This window comes from Mustelus asterias, chromosome 18 (genome assembly GCF_964213995.1).
Source record: "Mustelus asterias chromosome 18, sMusAst1.hap1.1, whole genome shotgun sequence".
Taxonomy (NCBI): domain Eukaryota; kingdom Metazoa; phylum Chordata; class Chondrichthyes; order Carcharhiniformes; family Triakidae; genus Mustelus; species Mustelus asterias.
The window spans coordinates 37,985,680-38,000,723 of NC_135818.1; the positions used below are offsets into that span (position 1 = coordinate 37,985,680).

The window sequence follows — 15,044 nt, forward strand, 5'->3', positions numbered from 1 at the left end:
AAACACAAATTGCCCTGTTCTATTAATTGCTCTGCCCTGTCACCTTCAATGACTTATGGACATATGCATCCAGGCTCCTCTGCTACTGCACCCCCTTTAGAATTAACCCACATTTGTCCAAGTGACCATTAATTTTGTCCAGAATTTCTGTTTCTAGAGCTTCCCCACCACCAAAGTTAAACTGTCTCGCCTGTAGATGTTGAGCTTATCTTTAGACCCTATTTTGTAACATTTGCAATTATCCAATCCTTTAGCACCATCCCAGGGCAGCACAGTGGCACAGTGGTTAGCACTGCTGTCTCACAGCACCAGGGACCCGGGTTCAATTCCTGGCTTGGGTCACTGTCTGTGCAGAGTGTGCGCGTACTCCCTGTGTCTGCGTGGGTTTCCTCCGGGTGCTCCGGTTTCCTCCCACAGTCCAAAAGGCGTGCTGGTTAGGTGCAATGGCCATGCTAAATTCTCCCTCAATGTGCCTGAACATGCGCCGGAATGTGGCGACTAGGGGATTTTCACAGTAACTTCATTGCAGTGTTAATGTAAGCCTACTTATGACACTAATAAATAAACTTAAACTGAGTCTGAGAATACTGCAAAATTATGGCCATCTCCCTCAGTACCCTTGGATGCATCTCATATGGTCCTGGTGCCTTATTGACTCTCAAGTACATACAGCCTACGACTCTCACCAACTTTTACCGACGCACCATAGAAAGCAGTATTTCTGGATTGTATCACAGCTTGGTATGGCTCCTGCTCTGCCCAAGACCGCAAGAAACTACAAAGGGCGTGAATGAAGCCCAGTCCATCACGCAAACCAGCCTACCATCCACTGACTCTGTCTACACTTCCCGCTGCCTCGGAAAAGCAGCCAGCATAATTAAGGACCCTACGCACCCCAGACATACTCTCTTCCACCTTTTTCCATCGGAAAAAAATACAAAAATCTGAGGTCATGTACCAACTGACTCAAGAACAGCTTCTCCCCTGCTGCCATCAGACTTTTGAATGGAACTACCTCGCACTAAGTTGATCTTTTTCTACACCTTAACTATGACTGTAACACTATATTCTGCACTCTCTCCTTTCCTTCTCTATGAATGGTATGCTTTGACTGTATAAATGCAAGAAACAAGACTTTTCACTGTATACTAATATGTGACAATAAGAAATCAAATCAATACCTCATCCAAACCAATTTTAAACCCTTCAAATGTGAATTAGCTCCTCTTTCACCTTGAACTGGGTAGCATCTTCTTCTTTAATTAAGTCAGGTGCAAACTAATCATTTAATACCGCAACTATGCCTCCAAGTGTAAATCCCCTCATCAGACCCTACTCCTCTTTTTGTCACCCTTTTACTAATTACATGTGTATAGAAGACATTGTGATTCCCTTTTTAAGTTAGCTGTCAATCTCTTTTCATATTGCTTGTTTCTCTCAGTTTCTTTTTCATTTCTCTTTTAACCTCCTATATTCTGCCCGGGTCTTAGTTGTATTATCCACTTGACATCTGTCATAAATACACTTTTGATATTCACTCAGTGTCTAAATTCAGTGAGAAAGGAATTGAAATGTACTCTGTGTTCATTTTGAGCAAATTGCCATAAAACTGCAGTGGCATAAAGGAAATTGCAGTATTTTATTGCAGACTTGCGTCCAGAAGAAAAGCTTCGGAAGTGTACTCAGAGTTATACAGCGCAGAATAGGCCCTTTGGCCCATTGAGTCTGCACCAACAATAACTAACCACTAAAGATGCGCTAATCCCATTTTACTGCACTTATCCCATATCCTTGAATGTTATGATATTTCAGGTGCTCATCCAAATATTTTTTAAAGGTTGTAAAGTTTCCAGCCTCCATGACCTTCCGAGTCAGTGCATTCCAGATTCCCACCACCCTCTGAATGAAAATGTTATTCTCAAATCCCCTCTGAATCTCGTGCCCTTATCCTAAAGCTGTGCTCCCTCGTGATTGACCCCATGACCAAGGGGAACAGCTGCTCCCTGCTCAGCCTGTCCATATCCCTCATAATCTTATACACCTCAACCATGAACCCCCTCCCCCTTTGCCTTCTTTGCTCTAAAGAAAACAATCCAAGCCTATCCAGGCTCTCCTTATAGCTCAAATGCTCCATCCCAGGCAACTTCCTGGTGAATCTTCTCAGTACCCCTCTCGTGCTATCATATCCTTCCTATCACAAGGTGACCAGAACTGCACACAGTTCTCCAGTATGGCCTAACCAATGCTCTGTACAACTCCAACATTACCTCTTTGCTCTTATACTCTAATGATGAAAACAAATGCCCCATATGCTTTCTGCACTATCCTATTCCCGGGCTCTGCTGACTTCAGGGACCTGTGAATAATTACCTCAAGATCCCTCTGTTCCTCCAAGCTTCCCAGTGCCACCTATTAAATACTCCCTCATCTTGTTTCTCCAAACGTGCATCACCTTGCACTTATCAGGGTTAAATACGATCTGTCCATCCCATCAATACTTTTCTGTAACCTACAACCATCTTCTTCATTGTTAACCACCCTACCAATCTTGATGGCGTCTCATCTTGCTTGACATTCTCCCCACACAGCTGTATAATTTATGTATATAACAAACATTAAGAGTCCCAGTACTGATCCTTGTGGCACATTGCTGGTCACTGGCCTCCAGTCACTCGAACAGCCTTCTACCACTACTCTTTGTGTCCCATTATTATTACTAAGCCAATTTCTGATCCATTTCGCCACGATTCCCTGAATTCCATGTGCTTTAATCTTCTCAATCAGTCTCCCACGTGGGACCTTGTCAATACCTTTGCTAAAATCCACATAAACTACATCAATTGAACATCCCTCATCCACACATTGATTACATTTTCGAAAAATTCTAACAAATTTGTTAGGCATGACCTCCCTCTGACAAAAGCCATGCTGACTATTCCTAATTAACCCATGCCTTTTCAAATGGATATTAATTCTCTCCTTCAGAATTATCTCCAATAATTTCCCTACCAGTGACATGAGACTTAGAACATAGAACAGTACAGCACAGAACAGGCCCTTCAGCCCATGATGTTGTGCCGAGCTTTATCTGAAACCAAGATCAAGCTATCCCACTCCCTATCATCCTGGTGTGCTCCATGTGCCTATCCAATAACCGCTTAAATGTTCCTAAAGTGTCTGACTCCACTATCACTGCAAGCAGTCCATTCCACATCCCAACCACTCTCTGCGTAAAGAACCTACCTCTGATATCCTTCCTATATCTCCCACCACGAACCCTATAGTTATGCCCCCTTGTAATAGCTCCATCCACCCGAGGAAATAGTCTTTGAACGTTCACTCTATCTATCCCCTTCATCATTTTATAAACCTCTATTAAGTCTCCCCTCAGCCTCCTCCGCTCCCTCAACCTTTCCTCATAAGACCTACCCTCCAAACCAGGCAGCATCCTGGTAAATCTCCTCTGCACTCTTTCCAGCGCTTCCACATCCTTCTTATAGTGAGGTGACCAGAACTGCACACAATATTCCAAATGTGGTCTCACCAAGGTCCTGTACAGTTGCAGCATAACCCCACGGCTCTTAAACCCCAACCCCCTGTTAATAAAAGTTAACACACTATAGGCCTTCTTCAAAGCTCTATCCACTTGAGTGGCAACCTTTAGAGATCTGTGGATATGGACCCCAAGATCTCTCTGTTCCTCCACAGTCTTCAGAACCCTACCTTTGACCCTGTAATCCACATTTAAATTAGTCCTACCAAAATGAATCACCTCACATTTATCAGGGTTAAACTCCATTTGCCATTTTTCAGCCCAGCTTTGCATCCTATCTATGTCTCTTTGCAGCCTACAACAGCCCTCCACCTCATCCACTACTCCACCAATCTTGGTGTCATCAGCAAATTTACTGATCCACCCTTCAGCCCCCTCCTCTAAGTCATTAATAAAAATCACAAAGAGCAGAGGACCAAGCACTGATCCCTGTGGCACTCCGCTAGCAACCTGCCTCCAATCCGAAAATTTTCCATCCACCACCACCCTCTGTCTTCAATCAGACAGCCAGTTACCTATCCAATCGGCCAACTTTCCCTCTATCCCACACCTCCTCACTTTCATCATAAGCCGACCATGGGGGACCTTATCAAACGCCTTACTAAAATCCATGTATATGACATCAACTGCCCTACCTTCATCAACACACTTAGTTACCTCCTCAAAAAATTCAATCAAATTTGTGAGGCACGACTTGCCCTTCACGAATCCGTGCTGACTATCCCGGATTAATCCGCATCTTTCTAAATGGTCGTAAATCCAAATTACAGACTTACCGGTCTGTAATTTCCTGATTCATCTCTACCACCTTTCTTGAAAAATGGAACCACATTAGCTATCCTCCAGTCCTCTGGCACCTCCTTATAGCTCAAATGCTCCATCCCAGACAACTTCCTGGTGAACCTTCTCAGTACCCCTCTAGTGCTATCATATCCTTCCTATCACGAGGTGACCAGAACTGCACACAATACTCCAGTATGGCCTAACCAATGCTCTGTACAACTTCAACGTTACCTCCTTGCTCTTATACTCTACTAATGGAAACATCATGACTTCAGCTGTGGCCAGAGAGGAATTAAAAATTTGTGTCAGAGCCCCTGCAATTTCCTGTCTCGCCTCCGACAACAGCCTGGGATGCAATTCATCCAGGCCAGGGGATGTGTCTGCTTTGAAGCATGTCAGCGCCTCCAATACCTTCCCATTTCCTATGTCAAACTGTGCAAGCTCCTCCCTGTCCACTGAAAAAACAATCGTGGTTTACACCAGTTTTCCCACGAATTCAGCAATTAGAACTCTTTTGGGAGAAACGTCCCCAAGATGTTTCATTTCAGGTCTGATTCAAATGATCCACTAGAGAGCCTTTATCAAACAGTTTACTTAAGAATACACAGTTAACACATTTAAAAAAAAGCACTTTGACCAATTACAAACAAAAAATAAAAACAACCATGAACCCAAGATGCCGGTTGAGGCTGTCCTCGTGTGTGCGGAACTTGGATATCAGTCTCTGCTCAGCAACTTTGCGTTGTCGTGTGTTGTGAAGGCCACCTTGGAGAACGCTTACCCGAAGATCAGAGGCCGAATGCCCGTGACCGCTGAAGTGTTCCCCAACAGGAAGAGAACACCCTTTCCTGGTGATTGTCGAGCGAACGTCGTCAACCGGGATCTTGGGTTCATGTCACACTATCTGTAACCCCCACAACTTGCCTGAGCTTGCAAAATCTCACTAACTGTCCTGGCTGGAGACAATACACATCTCTTTAACCTGTGCTTAACCCTCTCTCCACTCACATTGTCTGTACCTTTAAGACTTGATTACCTGTAAAGACTCGCATTCCAACCATTATTTTGTAAATTGAGTTTGTGTCTTTATATGCCCTGTTTGTGAACTGAAATCCCAATCACCTGATGAAGGGGCAGCGCTCCGAAAGCTAGTGGCTTGTGCTACCAAATAAACCCGTTGCACTTTAACCTGGTGCTGTGAGACTTCTTACTGTGTTTACCCCAGTCCAATGCCGGCATCTCCACATCATGATACTTTCTTCACAGACTTAGATGTTTAAAAACATTCAGGCATGGAGGTAAATGGAGATCTGTATTAGACCGAACAGAGTGGTTCAGGTAATAAAAGCAAATTACTGCAGATGCTGGAAATCTGAAATAAAAACATGTGCTGGAAATACTCAGTCAGTCTGGCAGCATCTGCTCGGTTTCTCCCTCCACAGATGCTGTCAGACCTGCTGAATATTTTCAGCATTTTCTGTTTTTATTTCAGAGTCTATTTTAAAAAGTGAAAACCCTGAACAATTTAATGTCCATCTTTAAAGACGATCAAAGGAAATTGATGAATATAGCAGATAAGAAGCATTATGACAGGAGGTTTCGTCTTGGATTCCAGTTTACAGTCACCAAAAGCCAGATGGTTTGCCAACAATGTTGTTCTTGACAAAGTTAATCAGTCCAAACAAATTGTGAAATCTTTGGGCCTATCAGAATACCATCCCAGGGCACAATCCAATGCAGATTTTTAAAAGCAGCAGGAAAAATAAAATACTACGGTGCAATCATTTAACTAAGGACATGGAAAAGGACTACAGGCTTCGCAAAATGAAGAACAGAGATCTTTTGTAAGGATTGAAAGAAAATGGACCAGTCGCAGAAAAATAAACTCTTGTTTGCAAAATAATTGAAACCCTTAGAAACTCATGCTAACTGGACTTTAAATCCTGATTTTCAGATGTGATTGATTTTGATAGGCCTCATCATGTTGCCAAGAAAGAATGTTTAGTGGTGAAATGTGACAAGAGGGAAAATCTTACTTGTAATGTGTATTAAGTTAATTTTTAAAATGTTTATAATGGTGTAATTTGTTATATCTTGACGTTGTTATGGAAAAAGTCATTATTCTGGTAATATTTTTCTCATTTTTAGAGAGCAAGGTGTCATGAATGCTGAACCTTACAAGATGGTTATGTAATAAAATAGCCCCTTGAGCTTAAGATGCCACAGAACATTTTCAAAAGGGGAATGAAGTCGTCATGATAAACGCCTCTGCTTGGGAAGATGCTTTTGTGACCCAATTGCTATGGGGAGGGAAACCCAAACAGAAACCCATTCAAGTATTGGATGCAATTTTTAACACCTTTTTTCACTGCATAACAGACAAAGGATAGCTGCTGTCTGAGGTGAAGAGATAAATAAGCTACTGCTGGGGGGGAAGCAGACGGACTGGTTTGGTGTCAACATCCAAGGAAAATGCTTGTGAGCATTCAAATGCTATTAAGAAGGAACAGAACAGATGGGGCTCCAGAAGATTTAATAAATGGGAAGTTGCCAAGGTGTGCCTTATTGGTGATAATCAGATCGAGAAAATTCAGAAAGGGCGGAATGATTGTCGAATGAGACTAAATATTTTGGCCTGGTGTGGTGAGGAGAAGGGAGTGACCTTGGGACTGTTTCTGTAATGCTACATATCAGCCAGAAGCATGGCGTTGCATAAAAGCATTTCATAAGACATGTTTTAGTTGTGTTAGTTAGTAAATGCAAAACCTTTTCCTTAGTTTGGTGTATTAGTTGCCTGTTGAGTAATGATTGATCTATATTGATTTTAGTTTGTTTGGTTTGGTAAATGTCTTAACACATGAAATCTTGACCTTCGGTTCGTTCCATCCATCACTGGGAAATTTGTCACTTTTTAAATGTTATCAGTCTCTACAGCGATGGTAATAATATTTGAGGCTGAGCTTGACAAATTTTAAATCTATAATGGTGTCAAGGCTTATAGGGGCAGCACGGTGGCACAATGGTGAGCACTGCTGTCTCACAGCGCCAGGGACCAGGGTTCAATTCTGGCCTCAGGTCACTGCCTGTGTGGAGTTCTCCCCGTGTCTGTGTGGGCTTCCTCTGGGCGCTCCGGTTTCCTCCCACAATCCAAAGATGTGCAGGTTAGGTGGATTGGCCATGCTAGATTGACCCTAGTGTCAGGGGGATTAGCAGGGTATACATCTGGGGTTACGGGAATAGGGCCTGGGTGGGATTGTGATCAGTGCAGACTCGATGGGCTGAATGGCCTCCTTCTGCATTGTAGGGATTCCATGATTCAAAGTAGAACCAAGGCCATATTCAGACCAGCCATGATCTTCCTGAATAGTGGAGCAGACTCCTGACTTGTGCCTTGTCAATGGCAGACAAGTTTTGCGGAGTCAGGAGGAAAGTTACTCACTGCAGAATTCCAAGCCTCTGACTTGCTCTTGTAGCCACAGCATCTATATGGCTGGTCCAGTCAGTTTCTGATCAGTGGTAACCCCAAGGATGTTGATGGTAGGGGATTCAGCAATGTTTGAATGGCAAGGTAAAATAATTAGATTCTCCCTGGTCATTACCTGTCACTTGTATGGTTCAAATGTTATGTGCCACTTATCAGCACAAATCTGAAAGTTGAACAAGGTTTGCTGCATACAGGTTTTTGGAGATAGTCATTGCCTAGTATTTCTGTGATGCAAATGTTGCTTGTCACTTATCAGTCCAAGCTGAATGTTGGCACAAATTGCTTCAATACCTAAGAGGTTTTGACAGGGACTGAACACTGCAAACATCAGTCAACATTCCCATTTTTAATCTCATGATGGAAGGAAAATCATTAATGAAGCAGCTGAAGATGGTTGGGTCTAGGTAAGTACTCTGATAAATTCCTGAAATATGTCTCGAGGCTGGGATGATTTGTCTCCGACAACCATAACCATCGTGCTTTGGACTAGGTATTACTCCAGTGAATGGAGAATTTACCCTCCACATCTCATTGACTTCAGGCTCCTGAAATCCATAGTTGGTTGAATGCCATCTTGATGTCAAAGGCAGTCACTTTCACCACTCCCTTGATTTTAACTCTCTTGCATGAGTTTGGATCAAGACTGTAATGGGATCTGGAGCCAAGTAACCCTTATAAAACCCAAACTGGGGCATTGGTGAGCTTGATATTGTTGAACAAATGCTGCTTGATAACACAAAAGATGAAGCCTGATATCATTTTGCTGATAATTGAGAGTAGATAGATGGGGCAGTGACCAGTTGCATTGAATTTGAACTGATTTTTGTGGACAGAACATAGTTGGGCAATTTTAAATATTGTCAGGTATATGCCAGTGTTTTAATTGTACTTCAACAGCTTGGCTAGGGTTGCAACTAGTTCTGCAGCACAAGTCTTCAGTACTACAGACGGGATGTTTTCAAAATCAATAACCTTTGCTGTATCCAGTACATTGTCATTTCTAGGTATCACAGATTGAATCAAATTGGTTGAGGACTGGCCTCTGTGATGCTAAGGACCTCAGGAGGAAGCTGAGGTGGATCATCCATTTGGCACATTTATGGATTAGTAATCTGGAGACCCAGGGTAATGCCCTGGGGACCTAGGATTGAGTCCCACCACGGCAGATAGTGACATTTGAATTCAATAAAAATCTGGAATTCAAAGTCTGATGATGACGATTAAACCGGTGTCAATTGTCGTAAAAACCCATCTCGTTCACTAATGTCCTTTAGGGAAGGAAATCCGCCATCCTTACCTAGTCTGACCTACATGTGACTCCAGATTGACAGCAATGTGGTTGACTCTTAAATGCCCTGAGGGATGGGCAATAAATGTTGGCCTAGCCAATGACATCCACATCCCATGAACGAATAAATTTTAAAAAATGCAAGTTCTTGTTTACTGCCGTTTTAAGGTTTCTCGTACCTGAGGAACAGATACAGTCATATGCTTTTTGGAGCCATATTTTTTTATCTGATTTATGTAAACAATTTTCTTTCGACAATGCCTGAACATTCCTGTTAAAAATTCTTTTAAAAATAAATATGGTTATGAATTGCAAAATCTTTAAGTAAACCTTAATCTTTATTTTCCAGCATTAGTTTGGAAAATAATTTAAAAATAATACAGACTAATTGCAAAAGGCTTGTTACATGCCTCTGACCAGCTTAACTGCATTGGCTATTAAAGCAAGTATTTAAATTGAAGCAAAATATTAAATGTTCTCCCCCCCTCCCCCCAATCAATTAAAAAAGATAAACAGGTGTAACAAATTACCTGTAATAAAGTCTGAGTGTCTGAATTTCTTCATCTTGCTTCTTACATTGCTGCAATGCTTCATCTCTTTCTTTCTGTGTCGTTAGTAGTTGGGTCTGTAAATGGTGAAATTTACTTAGTTTCACTATATTATGCATTCATTTTGGCTATTTACGGTTTTCTTAAATTCAAAGAGCTTTGCACAAAGGTTTGCTGCATTGCACGTTATACAACATGATAAGCTGCTATTCTTGTATATTCGTATACAGTAAAGGAAGCACTAGTTGATTTTGGACAAGTTTTTTTTAAAAAAGCATAGCCTATATTACTTTGCAAGAATTCAGGTACAGGAGGTATAAACTAGAATGCAAGGATAGCAAGAGGGTTTTGTAACCTTTACATAGAAACATACAAATTTACAATAATGAAACATTGCTTTGAAAATCACAAATGCCATGTCATACTTAGAAGCAGAAGTAAGTGAGCAGACCAGATTCACAAAAGAAAAAGCCACAATGGCCGTGATCTTACGAAAAAAATTGTGTCAAAAAAGTCTGAAAACAGGTGTTAACCACGTCAGTATTTTTGGCGCACCTCACACAAGCAATCTTATGGCAATGAAAGAGCCTTGATGTGACTCTAGTCAGCATGGACCCTCCAGGCACGTGACACACCCGAGGCGATTGCAGTTGTATGGGTTTACCGGGGGTTAACGCATTTGAGTCAGGTGACACTCACCTATACAAGAAATCCAGATATGATCTACGGAGAACCATCAAGAGCTGCCAAGAGACAATACCAACCCAAGGTAGAGTTCCAGGCTAGCCACACAAACACCCATCGATTATGGCAAGGTCTACATGACATAACAGGCTACAGGGTGAAGAGAAGCAGAATCACCAGCAACAATGTATCCCTCCTGATGAGCTCAACGCATTCTATGCTTGTTTTGAGCAGGGTGTCAGCGAGAGGATGTCATCCGTCCTGACAGCCTCGGTCTCTCCGGTATTCGGGGTCACCATCGCAGACCTCAGGTCATCCTTCTTGAAAGTTAACCCATGGGAAGCAACTGGCCCAGATGGGGTACCCGGCTGAGCACCTAGATCCTGTGCGGACCAGCTGGCAGGGGTATTCGCAGACATCTTTAATCTCTCCTTACTCCAATCTAAGGTTCCTGCCTGCTTCAAGAAGACGACCATCATCGCTGTATCAATGAAAAGCCAGGCAGTGTGTGTTAATGACTACTGCCTGGTGGCTCTGACATCCATCATTATCAAGTGCTTCGAAAGGTTAGTCATGGCACACATCACCTCCAATCTTCCAGATGGCCTGGATCCACTATGGTTCACCTACCGCCACAACAGGTCCACAGCAGACGCCATCTCCCTGGCCTTACACTCAACCCTGGAACACCTGGATAACAAGGACACTTATGTCAGACTCCTATTTATTGACTACAGCTCAGCCTTCAACACCATAATTCGAACAAAACTCATCTCAAAACTCCATGGCCTAGAATCCTGCTCCTTCCTCTGTGATTGGATTCTCAACTTCCTAACTCATAGACCGCAATCAATAAGGATAGGGAATGACACCTCCTCGATTATCCTCAACACTGGTACTCCGCAAGGCAGTGTATTCAGTCCCTTGCTATACTCTTTTTACGCTTATGACTGCGTGGCCAACTTCTGCTCCAACTCCATTTTCAAGTTTGCTGATGACACCACTATAGTGGGTCAGATCTCAAACAACAAGACAGAGTACACAAAAGAGATAGAGAATTTGGTGAACTGGTGCGATGACATTAATCTCTCCCTCAATGTCAATAAAATGAAGGAGCTAATCATCGACTTCAGGAAACATAGTGAAGGACATGCCCCTGTCTACATCAGCAGGGAGAAGTGGAGATGGTCGATAGCTTTGAGTTTCAAGGTGCTCAGGTCACCAATAATCTGACCTGGATCATCCACGCCGACGCTACTGTTAAAAAAGCTCATCATTACCTCTACTTTCTCTGAAGGCTAAGAAAGTTTGGCATGTCCACTACGACTCTTACTAATTTTTACAGATGCACCATAGAAAGTTCCTATCCGGATGTATCATAGCTTGGTAGGCTCCTGCTCTGACCAAGGCGGCAAGAAGCTGCAAAGGGTTGTGAACATAGCCTAGTCCATCATGCAAAGCAGCCTCCCATCCATTGACTCCGTCTACGCTTCCCGCAGCCTTGGTAAAGCAGCCAGCATAATCAAGAATCCCACGCACCCTGGATATACTCCGTTCCATTTTAAGCTGTCGGGAGAAAGATACGAAAGTCTAAAAACACATCCCAACACATTCAAGAGCAGTTTCTTCCCTGCTGTTATCAGACTCTTGAATGGTTTTATCATATATTAAGCTGATCTTTCTCTTCACCCTACTTTTAACTGCAACAATCTATGCTCCACCCTCTCCTTTCCTTTTTCCGTATGCACTCTATGAACAGCATGTTTTGTCGGTATAGCACAAGAAACAATACTGTATCCCAGTACATGAATCAAATCAATTAGGAGCTCCATATAAGTGCTAACAATGGATTCACAGTCAATCATGCCAGGTAGATTGCACCGTGAAGAACAGCTCCACGCTAAAACGAGGGACAGCTGGGCTGGCAGGTGCATGCTGTCGAGGGGAGGGGGGACATTTTGTTCCACTGGGATGGGTGACGACCCAGGGGTTGGGATGGCAAAGAGGCCTTGGAAGCAGCGGCAGTGCACTTACACAGAGGACCAGCTCCCAGTGCCAGAGAATGAATGACCTCGTTTGGGCAGTAAGGGTGTGTGCCCATCCCATCCTAGCATTGGTCCCATCCATGTCGATCCACTCTCTGACACCTTGCGGCCTTCTAGCACCCGATCCTCTTCCTTCAATCCCTTTGGCAGCCCCCTTGACAAACTCCTGCCTACAGAGGCACGGTGCTGACATAGGCCACCCAATCAACCCCACCCCCGATATCCCACGCACTTTCAGCCCTTAAACTTTCAATTCCCCTCTGTCCACACAGGAGAAGACGGCTCATAATTGCCAAGAGCAGGAGAAGGCCGGATGTGGGGTCCCCAAGCTGCGTCTCCTCACTCCCTTTGAGGAGTGTGCAGGAACTGTCGGGAAGGGAAGAGGACAGAATTGTGACGGACAGCCAGGTCGGGGTTTGGAATGGAAGTTAGAATCCAGAAAACCTTCATTCATATGACCTATCTCAAATAAGCTGCGATCTGCCACGATGCTTGTCCTTCCTTTGCACTGAACGATGTGTTCTTTGTTGCAGGAAACGACCCTGAAGAGACCAGCTCTTGAGGGGTTATCCCCCCCACCCCCCTTCCACTGTGATGCCAGCTCCGAAGATACCTCAAAGGAAACCACCATGGAAACCTCAGAGGAAAGCACGTTGCATTTGACAAAAGCATCCACCGCCACATCCACCATTGCAGAGAGAGTCACCGCGGAGGGACAAGTTGGTATTGAGGCTTCTGGGTCACTGTCTGGTGCACACAACACATCCGTAGACGTACAGCAGGTTGAAGCTGATGGACCCCATGCATCCTAGTCAAAGAATCTTGTGGCGTTGAGGGTCTCCATTGCCTCCCTGCCCTGTCAGACCTGGGCCGCCGCCACATGTCCTCCATCCACTCGCTCCTCCTCCACATTCACCTGGGTCGCCTACTCCTCACCAGCGGCATCTGGGTGGTCCCTCTCTTCCTCCTCCAGGAAGTCACTCCACAGCTGTGGTAGGTTCCGGAGCGCACAGCAGGCCACCACAATGCGGGAGACCTTCAGGGGGTTATACTGCAGGGCCTCACCAGTGCGGTCCAGGCAGCAGAACCGCATCTTGAGCAGGCTGATACACCACTCAACGAAGGACCTGATGGCAGCGTGGGCCTCATTGTAGCGGGTCTCCGTGTCGCTTTCGCACTGACGTCATTCGCAATGACTGCAGCAGGTCCCTTGTCCTCCACGAGACATCCCGGCAGTATGGGTTGGTCTTTGAAGAGGTCGGGGATGTCCGAACTCCACAAGATGAAACTATCATGCACGCTCCCCGGGTGGCATGCACGCTTTTGCATGGCATTCATCCTGTGGTTGCAGACCACTTGAATGTTAAGGGAGTGAAACTCCTTTCTGTTCACGAAACGCTGTGCCTGACAATATGGAGCCTTCAGGGTGAAGTACATGCCATCTGCAGCCCTGTGCATGTATGGCATCCTGACAATGGTGGCGAAGCCTGCAACCCGGGCTTCCTGCTGGGCCTAGCCCTCAAAGTAGATGTACTGGTTTGCCCAGGCATACCGGGGGTCCGTCACCTTGTGGACACAGTTGTGCACCGTGGACTGGGAAATCCCGCAGTGGTTCCCGCTGGCAGTCTGGAAGCTTGTTCCAGTGGTGTAAACATTGAGGGCCGCCATGAGCTTCACTACCACCAGGAGTGGGTGTACTCCTGTCCCACAAGGTGCCAGGTCCACGAGGACCTGATACAGCTCCAGGGACCTGGGTTCGATTCCCGGCTTGGGTCACTGTCTGTGTGGAGTTTGCACATTCTCCTCGTGTCTGCGTGGGTTTCCGCCGGGTGCTCCGATTTCCTCCCACAGTCCAAAGATGTGCGGGTTAGGTTGATTGGCCATGCTAAAATTGCCCTTAGTATCCTGGGATGCGTCGGTTAGAGGGATTAGTGGGTAAATATGTATGGATATGGGGGTAGGGCCTGGGTGGGATTGAGGTTGGTGCAGACTCGATGGGCCGAATGGCCTCTTTTTGTGCTGTAGGGTTTCTAAGATTCTAAGATCCGCACTGTCACCCTACTAAAATGGAGCCTATGGTGGCACACGGTGTCTGGCAGCTCATTAAAGGACATGTGTGTCCTGAAGAGCTGGGGTCTCCGTCACATTTCTCATTAGTATTTACTGTTGAGAAAGGCCTGGACGTTAGGGAACTTGGGAAAATAAATAGTGATGTCCTGAGGAATATATATATTACAGAGGAGGAGGTGCTGGAAGTCTTAGAGTGCATCAAGGTAGATAAATCTCCACGACCTGATGAAGTGTATCCCGGGACATTGTGGGAGGCTAGGGAGGAAATTGCGGGTTCTCTAGCAGAGATATTTGAATCATCGACAGCCACAGGTGAGGTACCTGAAGATTGGAGCGTGGCAAATGTGTACCTTTATTTAAGGAGGGCTGCAGGGAAAAGCCTGGGAACTATAGGCCGGTGAGCCTAACATCTGTAGTGGGTAAGTTGTTAGAAGATATTCTAAGAGACAGGATCTACAGGCATTTAGAGAGGCAAGGACTGATTAGGGACATTAAACATGGCTTCATGAGTGGAAAATCATGTCTCACGAATTTGATTGAGTTTTTTGAAGGGGTAACCAAGAAGGTAGATGAGGACAATGCAGTTGAT

The 15,044-nt window shown here is 44.7% G+C and overlaps 1 protein-coding gene across 11 annotated transcripts in view; it reads right to left on the reverse strand.

The window, feature by feature from the left end:
- Positions 1-15,044, reverse strand: part of mipol1 (mirror-image polydactyly 1) — a 381,908-nt gene that overhangs the window by 108,984 nt on the left and 257,880 nt on the right. For all 11 annotated transcript variants that reach the window (XM_078233774.1, XM_078233767.1, XM_078233765.1 and 8 more), the window contains one exon: positions 9,639-9,733. In XM_078233774.1, the coding sequence (XP_078089900.1) occupies positions 9,639-9,733 (95 nt within the window). The remainder of the gene's footprint in view (positions 1-9,638; positions 9,734-15,044) is intronic.